Source organism: Lithobates pipiens, unplaced genomic scaffold (assembly GCF_037356315.1).
Source record: "Lithobates pipiens isolate NorthernLeopardFrog02 unplaced genomic scaffold, aLitPip1_a1.2 Scaffold_22, whole genome shotgun sequence".
NCBI lineage: Eukaryota > Metazoa > Chordata > Amphibia > Anura > Ranidae > Lithobates > Lithobates pipiens.
Genome location: NW_027507784.1, coordinates 210,057,642 through 210,082,458, shown reverse-complemented (window position 1 = coordinate 210,082,458; position 24,817 = coordinate 210,057,642). Strand labels below are relative to the sequence as shown.

General features: G+C 45.3%; 1 protein-coding gene across 2 annotated transcripts in view; it reads left to right on the top strand.

Annotated features, from left to right (window-relative positions):
- Positions 1-24,817, top strand: part of USP7 (ubiquitin specific peptidase 7) — a gene marked incomplete in the record, with an annotated part of 508,930 nt that overhangs the window by 207,039 nt on the left and 277,074 nt on the right. For both annotated transcript variants that reach the window (XM_077448850.1, XM_077448849.1), the window contains 2 exon segments: positions 48-130; positions 402-511. In XM_077448850.1, coding sequence (XP_077304976.1) covers positions 48-130; positions 402-511 — 193 coding nt within the window.

Genomic DNA, 24,817 nt, shown 5'->3' with positions numbered 1-24,817 from the left:
TAGTTTATAGATTTTATAATATTTCATTTTTTTCCCCCTCAAACCAGTCTTTGAATCTTTTATCGATTATGTAGCAGTCGAACAGCTAGATGGCGATAATAAGTATGATGCTGGGGAACACGGTTTACAGGTAAAAAAATGTATTACTTTGCTACAAAACCTAATCCTGTTTTCTATTGCATGTTTGTAAAGCCAATGCATGATTTAGCTGATCTGCCTTGCTTTTTTTTTTTTTTCATGTTGGCAGTTGGTGTTTTAAACATCCTATCCCAAGTACATACCTGCTGTTGACAATGGACTTTTTGTTATGCTAAAAAAATAAAAAAATAAATAAAAAAGATTTGACTATCATTTCAGTGATTGCAGCGAACTGTTCTCCCCGCTTCTTTTCTTTTATATAGGAAGCAGAGAAAGGTGTTAAATTCCTAACGTTGCCACCTGTATTACACCTTCAACTAATGCGGTTCATGTATGATCCTCAAACCGATCAAAATATCAAGATAAATGACAGGTAATTCATGCTTTTCTCTGGCAATTGTGTGCAGATAATAGGTTCTGTTTAAGGTAATTGTGTGTGTGTTTTAAAAAAAAAATGTTTTTATATATATATATTAAACATATACTTGCCTGTTATGTGCAATCTCGAACCTTCTCTTCTGAGGTCCCACACCAGTGCTCCAGGCTCCTTCTCTTCTCTAAGCCGCTTTCTATGGGGGCACACCTGTGGGCTCAATCCCAAGCTGGGCTGTGCGTGTTCATTGACAGTTCGGTCCTGCTCCCATTCCCTCAATGTATAGCCTAATGGCCTTTGCGTTTCTGATATTTGTGAAAATTTTAGTAAGTAACATTAAAAGTGTTTTACAATTTTTTAGACAACGAACTGCTTTATTAACTTCCCTGCTGTCCAGAAGTCCAAGTACTAGACCCCTTCCCCAGTTCTACAGTCTCTATCTTGGTCAGATCGCAATATATCCAGCCTGGAAAAGGACCCAAATGCAGTATTAGCTGAGGCTGCAGAAGAATTTTCACCCCTAGACAATATGCATGTGTGTGTGGATATGCTCATTTCTACTTTCCATAAAACCTTGGTATTGTCGTGCTTGACATTTCCAGTTCATTAAAAAATTGACTGGATCAATCCAATAGATTTTAACTCTACTCCGAACTCTGTCCAGTGGAAAACATTCACTAATAAGTGGTCTTTTCTCATAGTTAATCCTGCCATCTCAGTCTTAAACATCTCACCATACCAACTAAAGAGAGATGTTTGTTCAAAGATTCTGCAGATGGGAAGTGCACTTAAAGTGGAACTTGACCCATAACTTGATAAACACATTTTTGCATAGCAAGTGCATGCATTTCACACAATTATGCTACCAAAATGAGTATGCTGTAAATTGCCTCCAGCATTGCTCCTGTGTCTTCCTGCTGAAGCCCCTAAGCAACAGTAAATCTTTAAACTCTCAGATCTAATGGCTCTGATTTTTGGCACAGCGCTCTAAAAATAGAGAGCAATGGAGCATTCCAGAGCAGGCTGAGACAATATATTACTGGATTTTAGAGTAGTTGTTTCTCTTCTCTTAATCGACGGACACAGTGCCTCCTTAATCTTGACCATTGGGTTATATCGCATTCGCAGGAGTAGGACTAGACATAATACCTGGCTATGCCCATGGGCTGTCTTCAGCGAGTATATAACCCCCTACCTGCTCTAGGTATTCAGTTTATTTCTTTCTAGTCAGGAGTAAGGACCTAGCTCTTTGCTAGGATCTTTTGGTCCTGGTAAAATTTGCTCTTTGTCTCTTTCTTCCATGCATTTTCTCCTGGAATATCTACAATCAGCTACCAGGCGACGGGCTGGATAATCTCAATCCAGTGGTCTCCCCAGTCCAGCTAGCGAGTGCATGCAGCCCGGAGCTAAGCGTTAGGTTGGTCACAACATAGCCTCAACAGACAGAGTCTGGCTTGCGAGTTAAATGCCTCACAGGGTCGCGTACATATGGGCTCTGGTCCGAGTCGCAGAGGCCCCTTGGCCAACAGCCCCCACTTCGGTGTTGAGGAGTTCTGTCTGGAGGGTCACCCGCACCATGGATTGGCAAGTACAGTTCCCCGCTCCTCCGGGGTGGATGCGTGTACCCTCCAGGTATGAACGGACCTGCATGCAGCATTCCTCCTCCCATCCTAAAGTCCCTTGGTTAAGCTGCCCCCCCATGGATTGGTGAGAGTTACAGGGCAGGCAGCAGGGATCTCTGGGGGTCTCCCCCGCAATTCCCCTTCTGGGTGGTGTCCTGCCCTGGCGGTATTGGGGGTTTCCAGTGCAGAGATGACCCCTAGGTGTGTGTGCAGTTTGTGGGGGTCCCATTGTCCCCTTAAAGGTTCACCTTGCCTGGTGGAGTACAGTACCTTTTTGGAGGGGGGTCCCCTTGCAGAGGGTGCAGTGATGTTTAAGGCACGAAAATTGGCAGGCGGACTATCTGAGTCGACAAATGCTGGACCCAGGAGAATGGATCTATTATCCTCCCACCTCAACCAGAAGGTGCCAAGATTCGTGTCCAGGACAAGAGATCCGTGGGCAGACGTGCTGGTGGCTCCATGGGATCAGTACCAGCTGATTTACGCCTTTCCTCCGCTAAAGCTGTTGCCATGCCTGCTGTGCAGAGTGGAAGCCGAGGGAATCCCGGTGATCCTGTTGGCCCCAGATTGGCCTCAGCGGCCCTGGTACGCAGACCTGGTACGTCTGGTGGCAGACGCTCCCCAGCGTCTGCCGCTGCAAGAGGACCTCCTATCTCAAGGTCCAATCTTTCACCCTGCTTTACCATCGCTGGCTTTACCGGCATGGCTGTTGAAAGCCAGGTGCTGAGGAACCGGGGTCTGTCGGACTCGGTGATTCCAACTATGTTGAGGGCACGGAAATTATCTTCAAGGAAGATATACCATCGTACCTGGAATGCCTATCTCCATCTGTGAGGAGAAAGGGTGGCATCCGCACTCCTTTTCTATATCCAGGATCCTGCTGTTTCTTCAGCAAGGTGTAGACCAGAAGTTGGCGTTGAGCACCTTTTAAGGGGCAAATTTCAGCTCTGGCTGTCTTTTTCCAGCGACCCTTGGCGTCTCAGTCATTAGTGAGTACCTTTGTTCAGGGGGTGCGTTATGTAGTCCCTCCGGTGCGTCCAGCCGTTACCTCCGTGGGATTTGAACCTGGTGTTGGCGCTTCAAAAGCCGCCGTTTGAGATTCCCTTGTTGACCCTTTCACAGAAGGTGGTTTTCCTAGTGGCCATAACATCGGGCAGGAGGGTTTTGGAGTTGGCGACCTTGTCCTGCAAGTCGCCTTATCTGGTAATCCCAAAGGGATAAGGAGGTGGTGCGTCCGCAACTGTCCTTTCTACCGAAGGTGGTCTCGGCCTTTCATATCAATGAGGACATTGTATTACCATCGTTGTGTCCTAAGCCAAAGCACCCCAAAGAGGTGGCCCTTCACGCTCTCGATGTGGTTAGGGCTCTAAAGGTGTATTTGTTGGCCACAGCTCCCTTTCGGAAGTCAGACTCACTTTTTTTGTTTCGGTGTCTGGTCCAAAGAAGGGTATGGCGGTCTCGTCTGCCTCCATTTATAGGTGGATCAGACAGACTGTCGTACAAGCCTACACCTTGAAGGGGCAGGTGCCTCCCTTTCCGTTCACGGCCCACTCTACAAGGGCAATCGGAACGTCTTGGGCCTTCCGACACCAAGCGTCAGTCGCTCAGGTGTGTAAGGTAGCGACCTGGTTGTCTGTCCATACATTTACCAAGTTCTACAAGGTAGATGCCAGTGCATCGGCTGATGCCTGTTTTGCCCGCAAAGTTTTGCAGGCGGCCGTGTAGTTGCGATTGAGATTTTTCGATAAAAACGCAGTACTGTTTGTTAATGCACTGTTGCATTACTTCCGCAAGAAGGTTGTGGTGTTGGGGATCTCTCCTGTTGAGAATACCCGGTTATATGGCAGTGTGTTTTTCCATACACTGCTGTTTTTTTGTGGGTTTAGTTTCACTAGTTCTCACTTGCCATGGTGAATGAAGTTTTAATGCTGTTTTTTCCCAACCCTCATTTGGCACTGCTTGGAGACGTCCCATTTAGTTACAGAGAGGAACTGTCAGTCGGTGAATGTAAGAGAAAATAGGATTTTTGTCCTCGCTGTAAAATCCTTTCCTCTGTAATTCACCAACCAACACTTCACCCACCCCTCCTTTTTCTCTAAGTTATACTGCTTGTTGACGTACAGAGTCTGCTGGAGTAGCAGAGAGGGTTATTGGCACAGGGTCTGCCCCCCGTGGTGGGACTGAAAGTTCTGTGTATTGTGTTACAATTTTGCCTAGTTCTCCTAATGACAGGCTAACAAACCCATTTAGTTACAGAGAGGAGCGGTGTCGGTCAGTGAATTACAGAGAGAAGTATTTTTTACGGTGAGTACAAAAATCCGATTTTTCCCTTGGTCTGGCTGGTCTCCAGTTTTTGTAGCCGATGTCACGTGGCCAATTTTCATTAGTGAGACGCTAGAGACGGACGGAACCTCGTGGAAATGCCGGAGCTGCTCCTCTTCCTCCGCTATGCTCCTCTTCCTCCGCTATGCTCCTCTTCCTCCGCTATGCTCCTCTTCCTCCGCTATGCTCCTCTTCCTGTCCCGGGATATATGAAATGGACACTGACATGGATTTTGCTGGGTCCAAATTGCGATGCTCCTCTGCTGGTAGGGTGAGACTTTGGGGGTCTTTGTGTATCTCCCTCTCTGCTGATGGGTACCTTGGCCATTGGGGTGTCCCTTGGTGCTGCCAAAGATTCCTTATGTACTACAGGTTCTTCTTTCCTATGGAGCCTCAGGGTCACACCTCACCCACTGATCCCCTCATGGAGGTGGAAGTTCCCTTGGAACCCCAGCTTCCCAAGGTTGCGCTGATGGCGGTCCTTGAGTCATTGGTATCCCGGGTGGAAGTAGCGGGTGGGCAAAGACCCAGGAGGAAGCGCTCCTGCCTACCCCTGCATAGTCTCATCTGATTTTGGGCCTGATGTGGACCTGGCCCGTCCAGGAAGGTTTAATATCTCGCTCCCTGACCCATCCTATAGTGTGGATGATTCCGCTGCAGTCTCGGCAGCAAGTGAAAAAGCGCTGGTGGATGCATTTATTAATGCAGTGCCGGAGACTCTAAAGATGGATGCGGCTGACGGGGCTATGGATGTGTCCTTTAGTACGCATAATTCACCTGGCACACCAAAGGTGTTTGTGGACTTGGGTGGTAGAGTACCTCCCTGCCTCAATCTAGTAGAGAAGCCTTATCGCAGACAGGGGCCTTCTCAGCCCATAGGAAATTCTTCCAGTCTCCTGGGACTGCAGATAAAGGACACAGATCTCGCTTCGCCAGATCCACTGATGAGACTGCTTCAGCATGAAGGTCTGCCCTCACCCATTGCTGGGGTGGGGGGGGGGGGGGGCATTGTTCACTCATTTCCAGATTCATGGACCTCCTTTGTGACAGTCAAGGGGGTCCACTAATTTAACCTTTTGGGGTACCAAAAAAAGGGGGATAGTTTGTCCCCTTGGGGGGGGGGGGGACCCTGTGTCTCCTTGTGTGGGTATAATTCCTGTAAAGGTTCGGGTAGCGTTCAAACTACTCACTGTCACCTCTAGCCTCGTCCAGGAAATTGAGTTACCTTGGGCTTACTCTTTAGTGAATGCTGACCAAGTTAGTCGTTTTTCTTAAACGTCGGCCTCTTCAGAAGGTTCAGTTCAACAGGAAGTAACTGAGGCTTGTGGCAGTCTTGGGTTCGTCTGGTAGACGCCGCAGTCATCCTACTGCCACTGCAGGGCAAAACACCTTCCTCTTCTGCGGTGCCTGAGAAGGACCGAGGGCGAAAGTCTTCTGGTGGCTGTAAACGTCCATTGGAAGCTACCTTTCAGAGGACCAGTTGTACCGAGGACGAGTTTCCAGCCTGCTTTACAGTGACTGGTTTTAATGGCCTAGCCATTGAAAGCCAGGTATTGGGAGATGTAGGTCTCAGGATCAGTGATCCCTACCATGGTGAAGGCAAGGAAGTCGACTTCTAGATATACCATTGTTTGTGGAAAGCATCCATTTCTTGGTGTGAGTCAATTGGCGTTCATCCTCGATCCTTTTCTGTAGCTCGGATCTTAGCTTTTCTTCAACGGGGCATTGAGCAGAAGTTGGCTTTGAACACCGTCAAGGGCCAGGTGTTTGCCTTAGCAATCATCTTTCAGAGACCCCTAGCCCCTCACTCTTTAGTTTGTACCTTCATTCAAGGATTCCGGCATGTAGCTCCACCTGTGTGGTCTCCTTTGCTGCCATGGGATTTAAACTTGATGCTATCGGTTCTCCAGAAACCTCCATTCGAGAACATTCTGGAGATTCCATTACCTACATTGTCCCAGAAAGTGGAATTCATGGTGGCTATTACATCGGCCCGCAGGGTTTCAGAGTTGGCGGCATTTTCTTGTCATAATCCCTATTTAGTACTCCATAGGGATACAGTGGTTTTTCATCCCCCTGCCCATGGTTGCCTCTGACTTCCATTTGAATGAGGAATTGAATTGTGTCCCAAGCCGGCTCATCCCAAGGAATTTGCTTTGTATACCTTGGATGTGGTTTGTGCAATTTGAGTGCATCTGGCAGCCACCGAGTCCGTCCGGTGGTCGGACTCACTTTTTTTGGTTACACAGGGACCAAGGATAGGGCTGGCCGCTTTCTCGGCTACCCTCTCCAGATGGATCAGACAGACGGACTTGAGCCTATTCTGTTAAGGGTCTGGTTCCTTACAACCTTGTCACGGAACATTCTATTTGAGGCACTTGGTATTTCTTGGGTCTTCCATCATCAAGCATCCATATCACAGGTTAGCAAGGTGGCCACTTGGTTATCGGTGCATACCTGACTAAAGTCTATAAAGTAGATATTTTGGCATCTGCAAATGCTTCTTTTGGCCGCAAGGTCTTGCGGGCTGCTGTTTGAGTGGGGGTTGCCTCTTGAGAGGTTTTGTTTCTTTAACATTTTATTTCAGATGGGTCTTCTGTGACCCTGTTAAGGCTCCTGTGTCCTAGTTAGGGCTCTTGTGGTTAGCCTTGGGTTATTTTGCCCACCCCTCATTTTTCATGGCACTGCTTTTTAGATGTCCCAACGGTCAAGATTAGGGAGGTGCTGTGTCCATCAAACGAAAGAGAAAATTGGATTTTTGTTGTCACCGTAAAATCCATTGCTCTGAGTTTTGAAACAGCACCCATCCCTCTATGGAGTTTGATACTTCTATTACTGTTTTCTACTTCTATTACTGTTTGTTATTAATCTGAATACCTAGAGCAGTGAAGGGGTTATATACAGTACTGACTGCGAACAGCTCATGGGCATAGCCAGGTGTTTTTTTGTTCTGCCTAGTCCTACTCCCTGCAGAGGCGATCTAACCCAATGGTCAAGATTTAGGAGGCGCGGAGTCCGTCAAACTCCGAGAAATTGATATTACGGTGACTACAAAAATTTAATTTTTCCATGGCTGCAACTGCAGAAGGAGCCAGCCAGAAGTGATTTAGCAAGAATTAATTTTCTGACTAAAGTTCCACTTTAAAGACTCTCTCTACACTTAATAGTCCATCTCTGCAAACAGCTATCACTGTGATTTCGGTCAGTCAAACTGAAGCTAGGTTGGCTAGTGCAATTAAATATGATCCAGTATTCCATGACCATGCTTTAATGGAACAATTACATTATTCTCTCCTCTGTGTGCATGTCCTAGAACACGTAATGAGACCAGCATGGCTGTAATCTCCATTCATATGCATAGAAACTTGTGGCTCAAAGCCCGATCAGCAGAAACCGCCTGTAAGACATCTCACATGTATGCCCTTTGAAGGCGGACATCACCTTGGTGAGCCACTTGACATTATACCGCAGGATACCACATGAGGGAAGATTCTCGCACAGTAGAACGTTCAAAACTCTCTTCTCCCCATCCAGGACCCTCTACAACTTCTAAATGCAGAGCACCTTACTGCTCTACCCAGGCTTCAACTACATAGCTAGGTTCTGCCCTTCCTTTTAGCAGAATACTTGGGCCACAAAGCCCTCTACTCAATGAAAGGGCTCAAACACTCCCAAGCATTGGGGACATTGGTCTGCCTTTTTCTGGGTCATAATGTAGATCTCAGACCCATGTGTTTAGGTGTAGCTATTTAAAACCAACTAAACAATTTTTTTTATGTGCAATACATTTCAAGCATTGTAGGAGTATTTACATATACACATCTCTATCTGAGAGTTCTTACGCAATAGTTCCATCCGCAATACACCTTTGATGGGGTTACATAATCTATACAAATTACACACTAAACAGTATTTACAACAGTATAAGTCCCCTGGCTTATATTTACAGATCACACACAACCATATTTACAATACAGTGTAAAAGTATGGACTTAATTTACCTATCAACTTCAGTTCTGGCAATGCTGACTGCTGTGTGCCCCAACACAGTGCACAGCTTGGTGAAAAAGCATTATATTCGCCTCTTCTTTTTTTTTTTTTTTTTTTCCTTCTGTACTGTGGTGCATATAATGCACCCTAATTGGTCACTGTACCTAGCAAATTTATATTCCTCACAGCCTGATTGGAGGATTCAAAAAAGGCTGCTGTTTGCCACCCATATGATAAGGCAAAACAAGAGGCCTAACCTTATGAAGTGGAAAACTAATTTACAGTAACGCCAACGTGACAGTAGTTTAACCACTTCCTGGACCACCCACTGTGTATATACGTTGCTACTTTGACTTTTTTTGTATACAGTTATGGCAGCAGTTATACCTGTAGGGGTACTGGCATAACTACTCCAAGAGTTGGTTCATGGCATTCTGCAAATCAGTACTTTGGTAGATTTTAATTGATGATTATTATTATTATTATTATTCAGGATTTATATAGCGCCAACAGTTTGCGCAGCGCTTTACAATATGAGGGCAGACAGTACACTTACAATACAAATCAATACAGGAGGGATCAGAGGGCCCTGCTCGTTATAGAGGGGAGTGCGGTCACGGTTTTTCCTCCTTCCCTCCTGATGCTTCCTGGTCCTTTTCGCTGCTTACCGGAGAGTTCGGCAGCAGAAAACTATCCGATCCTGTGTGCAGATGGGCAGCAAATCGAGTGAGAACAAGATGGCCCCCACTCCTGCTCTATGCCCTTGGAGGACCGGAGCGACGACGTATTACTTTCACCCACCAGCCTTAAAGGGCCCTTTTTTTTTTTTTTTGCTTTTAAGTGTAAATGTGAGATTTCTTTTTGACCCCAGATCCCACATTAGAAGCCAAGTCCTGCTTATTTCTATTACAAGGGATGTTTACATTCCTTGTATTTAGGAATAAGTGATCAAAATGTTTAATTTTACACTGTGCCAAAAAAAAAACACTTTTTTTTTTTTAAAGCTCCCCGTCCCTCAAGCTTGCGCCCAAAAGCATACACATATTGCGGCTGCATATGTAAACCACACGTGAGGTATCGCCACAATCGTTAGTGAGAGCAATAATTCTAGCACTAGATCTCTGTAACTCTAAACGGGTAACCTATAAAAAAATTAAAGCATGGAGATTAAGTAAGATTGTCGCCATTCCACGAGCATGCGCAATTTCAATGCGTGACTTGTTGGGTATCGATTTACTCGGCGTATCTACCTTTCACATTCTAGAAAAAATTGGGCTAACTTTACTGTGTTTTTGAATAAAAAAAGCGTGTTTTTTTCCCCCCAAAAAATTTATTGCCTTTGTAAGACCACTGCTTAAAGAGGAAGTAAACCCTGATGAGTTTACTTCCTCTTTCATTCCCTGCAAAGGCAAAGCATAATGGACTACTATGCATCGCATAGTAGCCCATTATGTGTCACTTACCTGACACAGGAGCCAGCGAAGTCGCCGCTGTCCCCTGTAGTCCGCTGCATCCATCTTGCTGGTGGCGTCTCGCAGCTCCGCCGCTGTCATTCGGCGGAGCCGCGATGACGTCACTCCCGCGCATGCACACGGGAGCCGACACGCGCGGCAGATCCATTGTTGGAAATGCCGCGCTCAGTGCGCCTGCGCGCCGCTGTCTACGGCGCATGCGCCGTAGACAGCGGTGCCTGTCTTCAGGCAAATATCTCCTAAACCGTATAGGTTTAGGAGATATTTCTTGGACCTACAGGTAAGCCTTAATCTAGGCTTACCTGTAGGTCAAAGTGGTTTGTAAGGGTTTACAACCACTTTAAATACGGTGTGACAAAGTATTGCAACGATCTCCATTTTTTCTTTAGGATTTTTGATATTGAGAAAAAAAAATAAAAATGTGTTTGTGTATATTGTATACATTTTTTTTTTTTTGTTTTTTTTTTTTTGTTTGGGGGCTCCAAGTAATTTTCTAGCAAAAAGTACCAATTTTAATTTGTAAACAAGTGTCAGAAATAGGCCTTGGTCTTAACTGTTTTTAAATATTGTTCCATGTAACTAAAATATTTTTCTAATTATAATTTTACATTAGTTGATGGAAGTTTCACATAAGTTTATTATGTAACAAAACCCTGACTGCACTCCTCTCTTTAATCAATTCAAATCTGCCAAAGGACTGTAGTAGCTATGCCAGTTCTCCTACAGGACAGGTTCAATAGATGATGATAAAACCTGTTCACGATACCAGTGCCCATTGGTATTCCTATCCTATGCTAAAAGTCCATCAAGAAATACCTTAAAATGCCATAATTTCTCTTGGCATCCATGAGGTCAGTTATTGCCTCTGAGAGGAGGGGCATACTCTGTAAATATCCAGGATGCCCATCTGTAGATTACATGTATCCACCCATTCAGCACTTTATACGTTTTGTAGTGGGAGATAATCTTTGCCATTTGTCGCACTGTCAATTCCTCAGATGCCAGAATAATCCCTGAAGTACTTCCACCTCTTATTGCCCTTCAGAGAACTCCCAGGATCCAGGTTACAGGTTATCTAGACAACCTTCTCTTGAAGGACTCTCCCTTCCTGCCATCTGCAAATGTCAACAGGGCAATTCTAAAGCCTAGTACACACTGGTAGTTTTTGTTGATCACAGCAGGGCTGAGCCAAAAAACTGACAGGTCAGGAGAAGCCTCTGTACTAACTATCCAATATTAGTACAGTGAGCTCCCCTGCAGTGCTATTGTGTTCTCACATGGGGATGACCCCTCACCAGAACGCTCCGGTCAGTGCTGATTGGGGGACTATCGGCAGACCTTTTTCAGTCATGCTCTGTCAATATGTTTATGCTTTAAGCCTAGTACAGATGGACTGCATGGTTTAAAAGAAAGTGGAGGCCTCTGGCTTCCTTAACCAGTGACTATCTGGTTAAGGAGCAAGCCAGCCACCGTGTCCTTAAAGTGGAAGTTTACTCCCCTATCGTTTTCAGCCAAGGAAGCTGCCATCTTTGCCTCCGTTTAATCTTCAACTGCTATGGTGCTGCACATGTGATTCGTTATGACACCAGCCATTGGATGGTTTGATAGTTTGGCTGAGAGCACAGCCAATGTGCAGTTAGCATTCCTGGCATGCCTTTTTTTTTTTTTTTAACTGCTTAAATCAATGGGTTTACTTCCACTTTAAGTCCTGAGTCATTTGCCCAAAATTTAGTGACCAGCTGCAAACACACTTGCAAACTGCTTATGTAGTATCTCATATTTTAATGCAAGGGATTTAAAAATGCATTTTTTTAAAACTCATTGCGTTTTAAATCACACCAGTGTGAAAGTGGCTTATTGCTACCCTCCCCACAGACTGGCAGTGCTGCTGTCCAAACATGCTGAGCTCCTTCACCTAGAGTTGAGGCACTATAATACAAGTGGTGGTACTGACCAGATCACAGGGTAAAAAAGAGGCAAGAGCCTAAAAAAATTAATTTAGCCACCACATTCAAGGTTTTTTTTAAGCTGCAGTTAAGATTTTGATTTTGGGTTCATTACTGCTTTAACGCCAGCTAATACTTTATAAGCAGTTAGAACAAGCAGTTTATTTTTCTTTTGAGATGAAGGTTTTACATAAAATCTGATTTTAAAGTGCTTCTAAAGACAGTCGTGTGTGTTGTGTTTTTTTTTTTTGTTTTTTTTTTCATATATCTATATATCTCTTAATGCATTCTCTGCATTAAGGTAAACTTTTCAGGATCACCTCCCCCCACCATCCCCATTAACACCTGAGTCCGATCTTGATTCAGCACTGTGCCCATCTGCTGCAACTCTTCTCTCCTCTTCTGTTATCACTAGAGGTTCTGACAGCAACAGGAGCCATTGGCCTCTGCTACTGTCGTGCAAAACCAGTGAAATGAGAACGGGGGGGGGAGGCGGGGTCAAACTGAGAGGTGTGCCAATGTGGAACACACAGCATGGTTCGGGTGCATGCCCACAGAAATGCCCCTATAGCAAGCATCTTGAAAGGAGGGCACTCAGAAGAGGAGGAGCAGAGAGCACCAGTGGAGGACCCCATAAGTGCAGGTTCAGGGCTACTCTGTGCTTTTTGGTTTTGTTGTTTTTTCTTAAGCATTTAGAATCACTTTAACCACTTGCCAACCAAAAATATGTAGAATACATATCGTCCTAAACTGAGGAAAAAATAGTTGATTTTTTAAAATATTTTTTGGGGGCTATTTATAGCAAAATAAAAAAAATATTGAGTTTTTCAAAATTGTCGCTTTTTTGTTTGTTGTTTTATAGCACAAAAAATAAAAACCACAGAGGTGAAAAAGACGTCAATTTTGTTTGGGGGCAACGGCGCGTGACTGTGCAATTGTTAGTGACGCAGTGCCGAATCGCAAAAAATGCTCTGGTCAGGAAGGGGGTAAAATCTTCAGGGGCTGAAGTGGTAAACCAGTTCCATACTGGGCCAATTCTACATGTCAATTAATATAAATGGTGCAGCGCAAAATACAAAAGTCCACACGTATTGGTCATATATGACAACAGAAGAGCATGTAGAGCGGGAACACCATGTGGAAAGACCGCTAATTGCTTGTATGTGACACACCTTCCACCAGTAGGAATAAACTCTTACCAGCTCTGATGGACCTCTTGTTGTCAGATGGTCAAATGCGCGTGTTCACACTCTCGGTGTGCAGGAGTCTTTATTTCCACATGTGAATAGAGCAGTTGTCCGAATTGTTTGATCACATGCAGCCGACTCAAGAAAAAAACCCCAATGGATTCACTCCAGATGTAACTAGGTAGGTATATATGAACAGAAAAGTCCAGGAACAACTCCAACGAAAGGGAAAAAAAAAAAAAAAAAAAAAAAAAAAAAAAAATATATATATATATATATATATATATATATATATATATATATATATATATATATATATATATATATATCTAAGTGTAGCAATAAACCGATCGCTTTATTAAAATATTCATTTAAAAAATAGAGAATTAAGAAGTTTTTATAGAACACAAAAAATAAAAAATCTTTCAGTTTCAAAGTCAACAGTTCTGTGAATGAATTACTGAATAGCAGTGAATTGCTGTCAATACTGCTTTACACCACAAGATGCCAGTAGTGGGCAATAAGCATATCCAGACAAAAGCTGAGCCATTTACAGCACAAGATACACTTAAAGCGGGAGTCCGCCGGGAGTGCGCGTTTTTTTTTTTTTTTTTTTTAAAAAGCCAGCAGCTACAAATACTGCAGCTGCTGACTTTTAAAATAGTGACACTTACCTGTCCAGCGCGCCCGCGATGTCGGCACCCGAAGCCGATCTCTCGGGTATGGGAATCAGGAAGTGGAGCCTTTCGGCTTCATTTCCCGGTTCCCTACTGCGCATGCGCGAGTCGCGCTGCGCAATGAGGATGGACTTGCTGCCTCTGGGATCTGTGTGTTTCCCAGCAGGCAGCGGGGGACTTTCGGAAAGGGGCGTAATCTACGCCCCTTTGCGCAGAGAGCTATCCAGGAAGTGGGTGCAGATACCTGTACTGTACAGGTACCTGCACCCCCCTCCCCCCCTGAAAGGTGTCAATTGTGGTGCCGGAGGGGGGGAGGATTCCAATGAGCGGAAGGTCCACTTTTGGACCTCCGCTTTTAAAGAGGAAGTAAACCCTGATGAGTTTACTTCCTCTTTCATTCCCTGCAAAGGCAAAGCATAATGGACTACTATGCATCGCATAGTAGCCCATTATGTGTCACTTACCTGACACAGGAGCCAGCGAAGTCGCCGCTGTCCCCTGTAGTCCGCCGCATCCATCTTGGTGGGGTCTTGCAGCTCCGCTGCTATCATTCGGCGAAGCCGCGATGACGTCACTCCCGCGCATGCGCACGGGAGCCGACACGCGCGGCAGCTCCGTCGTTGAGAATGCCGCGCTCAGTGCGCCTGCGCGCCGCTTTGTATGGCGCATGCGCCGTAGACAGCGGTGCCTGTTTTCGGGCAAATATCTCCTACACCATATAGGTTTAGGAGATATTTCTTGGACCTACAGGTAAGCCTTAATCTAGGCTTACCTGTAGGTCAAAGTGGTTTGTAAGGGTTTACAACCACTTTAAAATGAAATCAATGTGTAAAGCAAAAACAAACAGCACAGGGTGGACGGCGAATGACGTCCGCAATAAGCTCCTCCCCCGTACGTACGTTACGTCCTATCAGGACTTCGTCAGCGGTGGGTGGAGCTATCCAGCGTCACCCTTCATACTAATATAGTGCTTTGTTGCCATGGTGAGCCTGGAAGCTAATCGGGTGGCGGTGGCCGGAAACGGAAGACCGCCGCCATGTTAGTGCCAGAAAAGCTTGCTTAACACCTGGGGACACCTAACCAGAGCGTCCATACACAGTGCACCGCCATAGATTTGTTAAAAAAATAATCCTAAAAGGAAACAACAAAACAGGCATTGGTAACTGCATTAGCCAATTGTATATGCCTTGCTAGATAGTTACCATTGCCAAATTGCTATATAAGCAATATCTTGTGCAGTGTATATGTGTTAGAAAATTATAAAAAATATATAATATATGTATATTTTTAACAGGTATATACAATTTTAATAAAAATTCCTGTGGACACTTCACCCGCCGTCAAAAAAAACTAAAAAATAAAAAATCATCATAAATAAAAAAACAAATATAAATATATCATTTATCAGAAATAAAACAATTTAAGTCGAAATCGACATTCGGTCCTCCCGGAATGAGAACCCTAGTCTCGTGAATCCAAAAAGATTCGCGCTGACTTAGGCTTCGAATGAAATTACCTCCCCTCCAATGTTTTTTCACTTTTTCAACGCCCCAAAACTTAAGGCAACGGGGGTCCCTATCATGAAAATGTCTAAAATGTTTGGACACATTGTGGGAACGTAGGCCTTTTTTAATGTTTACATGTTCTGTGACGCGGACTCCAAGGGACCTAGAAGTCCTCCCTATGTATTGGAGACCGCAATCGCATTCAAGCATGTAAACAACCCCTTCAGTGTTGCAGGTTATGAGACTTTTAATTGGATACATTATCTCCGTAGTAGAAGCCATAAACTCCTTACGTCTCTTGATATTAAATTTACACTGTTTGCAGGCGGGACATTTGCCACATGCATAAAACCCTGTGAGAAAGGAAAAGATCCCATTTTCCTTCATAGCGGGCGGATCGACTACACTTGGGGCCAATATGTCCCTCAGAGTGGGAGCTTTCTTATCGATAAATCTGGGATGGGGTGGTAGAACTGGGCCTAGAATACGGTCTTTCTTTAGAATATCCCAGTGTTTCATAATTTTCTCAAATTTTCTATATTGAGTGTTGTAATCCAAGATCATCCTGAATTCATTATTCTTAGGCTTTTTGCCATAATCATCGCTAGTCTTAGGATTAGCGACCAAGGCCGCTCTATGTAAAATACCTACACTTAGTTTTTGGCTATCTATAATTTCTGGATTATATCCCTTCTGCAAAAAACGTTTGGCCAGGACATTGGATTGTGCGCAATAATCCTCTATACGGGAACAATTGCGCCTCAACCGAATGAACTGACCCCTAGGAATGTTACATAACCATGAGTCTACATGTACACGTTTTTTTTTTTTTTTTTGCTAGAAAATTACTCTGAATCTCCAGACTATTATATATACACACACAGTGGGGCAAAAAAGTATATAGTCAGCCACCAATTGTGCAAGTTCTCCCACTTAAAAAGATGAGGCCTGTAATTGTCATTATAGGTACACCTCAACTATGAGAGACAAAATGTGGAAACAAATCCAGACAATCGCATTTGTCTGTTGTTTTTTTTTTTTTTTTTTTTAAAGAAATGTTTTGGCAATTATGGTGGAAAATAACTATCTTGTCAATATCAAAAGTTCATCTCAATACTTTGTTATATATCCTTTTTTGGTAATGACAGAGGTCAAACGTTTTCTGTCTTCACAAGGTTGTCACACACTGTTGCTGTTATGTTGGCCCATTCCAAAGAAGAAGATACAGGTCTGTCAGAGCCAGAAATCTTGCTTGTTTGTAGGTGACCAAATACTAGTTTTCCACCATAATTTGCAAATAAATTCTTTAAAAAAAATCAGACAATGTGACTGTCTGGATTTGTTTCACATTTTGTCTCTCGTAGTTGAGGTATACCTATGATGACAATTACAGGTCTCTCCTCTTTTTAAGTGAGAGAACTTGCACAATTGGTGGCTGACTAAATACTTTTTTGCCCCACTGTGTGTGTGTGTGTGTGTGTGTGTGTGTGTATATAATAGTCTGGAGGTTCAGAGTAATTTTCTAGCAGAAAAAAGGACGTGTGCATGTAGAATCATGGTTATGTAACATTCCTAGGGGTCAGTTCACAATCGGTGGCTGACTAAATACTTTAGTTGCCCTACTGTATGTATGTGTGTGTATATACATGTGTGTGTGTGTGTGTGTGTGTGTGTATATATGTATATATATATATGTATGTATGTATGGGTGTGTGGGTATGTATGTATGGGTGTGTGGGTATGTGTGTATGTATGTATGGGTGTATATGTATATATATATGTATATATGTATGTATATATATATATATATATATATATATATATATATATATATATATATAATTATTTTTTGCAGAGACTAAGGAATAAAATGGCAGTCAATGCAATGTTTTATGTCACACGGTATTTGCGCAGCAATTTCCCAAACACTATTTTTTGGGCTAAAAAATTGTTGAATTATCTGAAAGATGTTACACCGAGTAAATAGATAAATAACACGTCACACTTTGAAATTGTGCAAACTCTTGGCATGTTGTCAAACTTCGGAACTTAAAAAAATCTCCATAGGCTATGCTTTAAAAATCTTTACAGGTTACCCCTTGAGTGTGGTATGGAATCTTAATAATACAAAGGGGGATTTGAATCTCATACAATTTTAGTGTTTTGAGCAGTGCTTCCAACCTTATGGTAAAAAATGTGAACTTTGTTCAGACAATCTGTAACGTACCACAATTTCCTGAGTTTAATCTATGGGGAATTCTTACCAATATATAAATATCTCCCAATCGTATAAGTAAATTCAATTCATTTACGAGCATTATGCAATTTCATACAGAACCAAGATTTTTGGTGATTAATATTTCATACTCTACCAAAGACATTAACGCGTCAATAAAACTATTGTCCTTACTATTTGACAAATGATCCAAGGGTTACCCAAATGACTGTTAAAGTGGTTGTATGGTCAATTTTTTAACTTTTACCTACAGGATAGCCTATAATAAGGCTTACCTGTAGGTAAAAAAAATATCTCCTAAACCTGTACGGTTTAGGAGATATTCCCCTCGGTATGCGCCGCTGACTGCAGCGGCGCATGCGCACAAGGGGGTTCTCGCCGTGAAAATCCGGCAGCGCTCGTCCGGCCGGACTGAAATCTCCCGCGCGCATGCCCGGAAGAGACGCCGAGGGAGCATGTCAGCTCCCTCGGCGTGGATCGGGCCAGATGTCGGGGCCTCGTTCTAAGGTAAGTATTTAATAATGAGCTAGTATGCGGTACATACTAGCTCATTATGCCTTTTGCTTTGCAGGTTTAAAAAAAAAATAAAATTGCGGGTTTACTACCGCTTTAAGGCATGATTACAGCAATTTTTTTTTTTTTTTTTTTTTTAAGTTCAACACAATGGGGTTTTTTTTTTTTACTTAAGGAAAATCCACTTTGCACTGTAAGTGCACTTAAAAGTGCGCTTGGAAGTGAAGACGCTGTAGATCTGAGGGGGACATGCAAGGAAAATAACAGCATTTTAGCACATGATTGGATTATAAAATCAGCACAGCTTCCACTCATTTCAGCTCTAACCCTTAGATTTATAGTGACTGCACTGCCAAGTGCACTTGCCGTGCAAAGTGGATTTGCCTTTCGTAAATAACCCCCAATATAATATCTCTTGAATCCTCTGAATTTCTCCGTCCAGAAGGAACACCAAGTATGTCTAGCAGAGTCAACAGATGGATATTATCATTTTGAAGGAAATATTTAACAGAGCTACCAGATTGAGTCGATGAATTATTTCCTTGGGACCACAGTAGCCAAATTTGTTGTAATACAGGTTGACCTTGACTTCACCCACAAACACACAAGGCCAATAATGTGGGACAATTATCACTTGGCGTCCGCGCTATAGCCGAAAGACGGCTGCAGCGCGGACGCCAATTGCCGGGAGGCCGTCCCTGGACGTTGTCTTGTTTAGTTCCGCAATGCGCGCTCCTGCGAGCGCTCATCTGGGAAGTTTTGTGCTGGCCGTATCCCTCAGACACAGCCAGTCACAGATCGCTGTAAATGGCCAATCACAGTTGCAGTTTACAGCGTGATCGTCGTGTCCAATGAGAGATGATCTCATGTAAACATATGAGATCATCTCTCATCTCCGGCTCTCCCTCCTCACACAGAGGCAGCGTGAGGGAGAGATGAACCGCTGCAGTGGTTAGTAAAAAGTGCCACTTGTCCCCACTGCTGTCAGTGTCACTAGTGCCATCTGTCCTCACTGCCACCTGTCCCCACTGCCGTCAGTGCCACTAGTGCCACCTGTCCCCACCGCTGTCAGTGCCACCTGTCCTCCACTGCCGTCAGTGTCACTAGTGCCACTTGTCCCCCACTGTCAGTGCCATCTGTCAGTGCCACTAGTGCCATCTGTCGCCAGTGCCACGTGAGTGTCAAATGTCATTGTCCTGGTGCTCCAGGGCCTTCAAAATTGTAATAGGTGGTCAAGAAGTTAGATGTGTAATTTATGCTCCTAGAACACCTGATGGTGCTCCCTGCATGTTGGGCCTCTATGGGGCTAGGCTGTGGAAGTCCCACATGTGTGGTATCGTTATAGTCAGGAGGAGTAGCAGAATGTATTTTGGGGGATTTGTGGTATACACATGCCATGTGAGAGAAATAACCTATTACAATGACAATTTTGTGGAAAAAAAATCTTAATTTTGCAAAGAATTGTAGGAAAAAATTACAACATAAAAAACCTCACCATGCCTCTTACTAAATACATTGGAATGTCTACTTTCAAAAAAAGGGGTCATTTGGGGAGTATTTGTACTTTCCTGGCTTGTTTGGGTCGCAAGAAATGAGATGGGCCACCAGTACATCAGTTGTGATCATTTTTTTATGATTGGCACCATAGCTTGTGGACTCTCTTAACTTTCACAACGACCAAATATCCACTGTAGCCACAGACAGTTTTCTTAGGCCAGTTTCCCGGCGCTTTTTGCTGAGGCGGCCATTTTCTAGTAGCCTCAGTTTTGTTTTAGTCAAGTGCTGGGTGGCTGGTTCATTCATACAGCGCGAAACATGCACAGAACACCTTGTGGCAAACACAGGGGATAGCGGACGGTGGCCGCACAGAGCAGTGCCTGGGTCAGGGTGGCGAGTCCTGCAGGGGGCCCCTCAGTCTGTGGCAGCTAGGAGGGTGGGCATTTTGTGTGGCTTACTCTTAGGTCCCTATTAGTAACAGGCGAGAGTGGGTCAGCATGATGTCAGAAGCTGGCGCTTCTTGCCCAGACATCCCTGTTATTGCAACTGGTTCCCCTGCGCCTGTGGTGCCTATGGATGCTCTGACGGCGGGTCTGGAGTCCTTTACTGCCAGGATGGAAGCGGCGTGTGAGCCCCACGTCTTCTGGGGAAAGCTCTGATTCAGACTTTGGTCCCACTGTGGCAGGGGGCCCCTGTTCTGACATTTCAAAGTATGCAGACCAGGACCGTTCAGACAGTGAGGATGACTCCTTGTTCGGGTCAGCGCAGCAAAAAGCGCTAGTAGGAGCACTTATCACAGCGGTGCGGGATACCCTAAAGATGGAGGATACGGCGGGGTTATCTGCAGAGATGTCAGTCCCTTTTGGGTCCCATAAGCCGGCCCGCACTGCTAAGGTATTTCTCTGCCTAACCTATCTTGATAAGTTTATTAACAAGGGGTGGAGAAGCCCACAGCGGGCCTTTTTGCTACCAAGATGGATGGTGGTGCATTACCGTTTGAGGAATGTTTCCTGAAAAATGGACATCTCTGGTTGTTGGTAACCATGATTCTGGTGGAGGTGACCCCTGATTTCAAGGACCCTGCCGGCAGAAAGGCGGAGTCGGTTGCCCGATCCATGTTTACAGTGGTGGGGTTAGCTTTGCGTCCAGTGTTAGCCACAGCCCTGGTGTCAGATGCTTACTGAATGGGCTAAATTGTTGCACCGGGAGTTGGAGAAGCAACAGGTTTCCCCGGTCTGCATGGGACTGGCAGACCAGTTGGTGCAGGGCCTGAAGTATGTCTGTGATGCGGCCTCAGATACGGCCCCCTTGCTTTCTAGAGCCTCAGTATCAGCTGTGGTGCTACGTCGCCGGATTTGGTTAACTGCGGACCAGGCATCGAAGAAAGCGCTGGCGGTTTTGCCCTTCCAGGGGGAGAGTCTATTTAGAGCCTCGCTGGATGACATTAAGAATGTTACTGGGGGAAAGAGTACTTTGCTTCCACATTCCAGGAAGGGTAAGGAGCCACGCCGTAGGCAGGGGCCCTCCTTTTCCGCTCAGAAGCGGATTTTTCATCCACCCGGGCATTGTCCCTGGTTTCGCAAGCCAAACAAACCTGCGAGCAAATCTATTGCTGCATAAAGGTTTGCCCCCGCCTGACTTTCAGGTGGGTGGTCGCCTTTAGGAGTTTGCAGCCCGGTGGACCTCCCTCCTTTCTGACCAGTGGGGCTGCGAACTGGTTTCATCAGGATATAAGAGTTTTTCTTGTCCACCAAACAGATTATTTTTTTTCCCTCCAACCATCCTCTTCTGGCTCGACTGGAGGCCCTGTTTGGGGCAGTACAGGATCTGCTGCCACGGGGTGATAGTACCTTTGCCGATGCCGGAACGGTTTCAGGGATTCTACTCCAGTCTGTTTGTAGTCTCAAAGAAGGAAGAGGTCCATCCGGTCCTGGATTTCAAGGCCCTCAATGGCTTTGTGAAAGTACAAATTTACAGGATGGAATCGGTTCGCTGCACTCCCATCAGGGGGATTTCTTGGCATCCTTGGACATCAAGGACACATACTTGCATGTCCTCATATGCGTCAAGCATCCAAGGTTTCGAGGCTTTACATTCATTGACGAACACTAACAATTTATATCTCTCCCTTTTGGCCTAGCGTTGGCACTAAGGGTCTTCACCAAGGTGCTAGCCCCAATTCTGGCATTGCTAAGGCAACGAGGGATCGCAATCATGGGTTACCTGAGCGACATCCTTTTGAAAGAAGCTTCTGCCTCAGAATTAAGGGAGGATGTGGCGATCACCATACAGACTCTTTGGGAGTTTTTGTTTGGGTACTGAATCTCCAGAAGTCAGTGTTGGTGCCGACTCAACGCTTGGAGTACCTGGGCTTGATTCTGGACTCCTCAAAGGCGAGAGTCTTTCTCCCTTCAGACAAGCTGCAGACTCTTCAAGCTGCGGTGAAGTTGTTGGTGTCCCGCAGGTGGTCTACGCGGTTTTTGCATGAGTTCTGGGTCTCATGGTAGCCACTTTCGAGGCAGTACCATATGCTCAATTCCAGACGAATCTTGCAGAAAGAGATCCTTTCCAAATGGGACAAATCTCGGACATCCCTAGATTGTCAAATTTGGGTGAGCCAGTTAGTCTGGGATTCCCTGCTGTGGTGGCTGAGGTCTCTGGCCCTTCGGTCCTGGAAGTCGTTCTTCCTCTTCATTGGACGGTTATCACAATGGATGCCAGCCTGATTGGCTGGGGGGGGGGGGGGGGGGGAGTTGGAGGCGCACAGTCGCCCCATGGTCGCTGGACGCTTGAAGAATCCCGCCTGCCAATCAATGTGCTGGACCTTCGGGCGATCAGGCCGGTGCCCCTCCACATGGTCACAGAGGCTGCAGGGGCATCCAGTCAGGATCCAGTCAGACTACGCCACAACGGCGGCATATGTCATCCATCAAGGAGGGAATAGGAGCTTGGCTGCATAACTGGAGGTTGCTCACATCCTGCGGTGGCTAAAGAATCGCATGCAGGCTCTGTTGGCTGTGTACATTCAGGGCGTAGAAAACTGGCAAGCTGACTACCTAAGTAGTTAGTGGCTGGACCTAGGGGAATGGTCGCTACGTCCTGATGCATTTTGTCTCCTTTGCCTAAGGTGTGGCACGCCAGGTGTGGTTCTCCTGACCTCCTTGACTCAGAAGGTACAGAGGTTTGTGGCCAGGTCAAAAGATCCCTGGGTGGACATGTTGGTAGCTCCATGGGGGCATTAGCGACTGATTTATGCCTCTCTTCCCCCCCCCCCCCCCCACACACTCAAACTTCTACCACGTCTGCTTTGCAGAGTGGAGGCCGAGGGGATTCCGGTGATTCTGATTGCCCCAGATTGGCGTTGGTGTCCGTGGTATGCCGACATAGTATGAATGGCGGCCTAGTTCCTTGGCGGCTACCGATTTGAGAGGAGCTTCTGTCGCAAGGTCCAATACTTCATCCTGCTTTACAGTCACTGGCTTTAACGGCATGGCTGTTGAAAGCCAAGTGCTAAGGGACTGAGGACTGTCGGATTCAGTTATCTCCCTTATCCTAAGGGTAGGGAATTCCTCTTCTCAGAGATGTAGGCCTTCCATGTGTGAGGAGAGGGTTGTTTTGGCTTTTCATCTAAATGAGGACATTGTGCCTCCGACCCCATGTTCTCGGCCGTCACATCCCAAAGAGGTTGCTTTGCATTCTTTGGATGTGGTCTGGGCTCTGCGGGTGTATCTGTATGCTACGGCCCCTTTCCGGAGATCAGACTCGTGTTTTGTATCGGCTAGTCCGAAGAAGGGGTTTGCGGTCTTGTCGGCCACCGTTTCTAGGTGGATCAGACAGATTGTTGTTCAGGCATATGCCATAAGGGGTTGGGCGCCCCCCTTTCCTGTCACGGCACAATCGACCAGGGCAGTCTGTGCCTCCTGGGCTTTCCGACATCAAGCGTCAATTTCCCAGGTGTGTAAGGCAGCGACTTGGTCGTCCACACTTTCACAAAATTTTACAAGGTTGATATGGGCGTATCTTCAGAAGCTTCCTTCTGCCGCAAGGTTTTTCAGGTGGCTGTTTAAGGTTGCAACTCCTTCGTTGAGCTCTGATTGTTATGGGTGGAGTTATTTTCTTCTTGTTCCCACCCTTTTGTTTTGACACTTATAGGATGTCCCTAAGGTTTAAGTTTAATGGTGCGGTGTCTGTCAACGAAAAATAAAATAGGATTTTTTTACTCACCGTAAAATCTTTTTCGCTGAAGTTCATTGAAGGACACAGCCATCCACCCCTCCTGTTTATGTTTGTACTGCTTTTTGACAAAGGACTGCTTCTGGAAGCAGATTGGGGGGTTTTAGCCGGTAGGACCGCCCCCTGGGTGGTACTGTGCAGTTTTGCTGTTTTTACATGTTCTGCCTAGTCCTCTCCTGAAGGTGGTGATATAACCCTAAGGTCAAGATTAAAGGTGCTGTGTCCGTCAATGAACTTCAGAGAAAAGAATTTTACAGCGAGTACAAAAATCCTATTCTCTTGGTCTCATCAGACCACAGGGCATGGTTCCAATAATCCCATGTTCTTAGTCTGCTTGTCTTCAGCAAACTATTGGTGGGCTTTCTTGTGTAGAATCTGTAGAAGAGGCTTCCTTCTGGGATGACAGCCATGCTGAGAATTTTTATGTAGTGTGTGGCGTATGTTCCGAGTAGTGACTTGCTGACCCCCCACCACCTCAACCTCTGCAGCAATGCTGGCAGTACTCGTTTATTTATTTTCCCAAAAACAACCTCTGGATATGACGCTAAGCCCATGCACTCAACTTTTGGACCATGGTGAGGCCTGTTCTGATTGGAACTTGTTGTGTTAAACCATTGTATGGTCTTGGCCAGCTTGCTGCAGCTCAGTTTCAGGGTCTTGGTTACCTTCTTATTAAATAGGCCAGTGATGGAGAACTTTGGCACCCCAGATGTTTTGGAACTACATTTCCCGTGATGCTCATGCATTCTGCAGTGTAGAAGAGCATCATGGGAAATGTAGTTCCAAAATGTATGGGGTGCCAAAGTTTGCCATCACTGGCCTAGGCCATCTTTATATAGGGTAACAATTCTTTTTTTTTCAGTTCCTCAGTTCTTTGCAGTAAGGTGGCATGTTGAGATTCCAGTGACCAGTATGAGAGAGCAATAACCCCAAATTTAACAAAACTGCTCCACAGTCACACCTGAGACTTTGTAACACTAACACCAGTCACATGACACCAGGGAGGGAATGTCTAATTGGGCATAATTTGGACCTTTTCACTTGGGTTTACTTTTGTTGCCAGCAGTTTAGATGTCAATGATGAGTTATTTTGAGGGGACAGCACT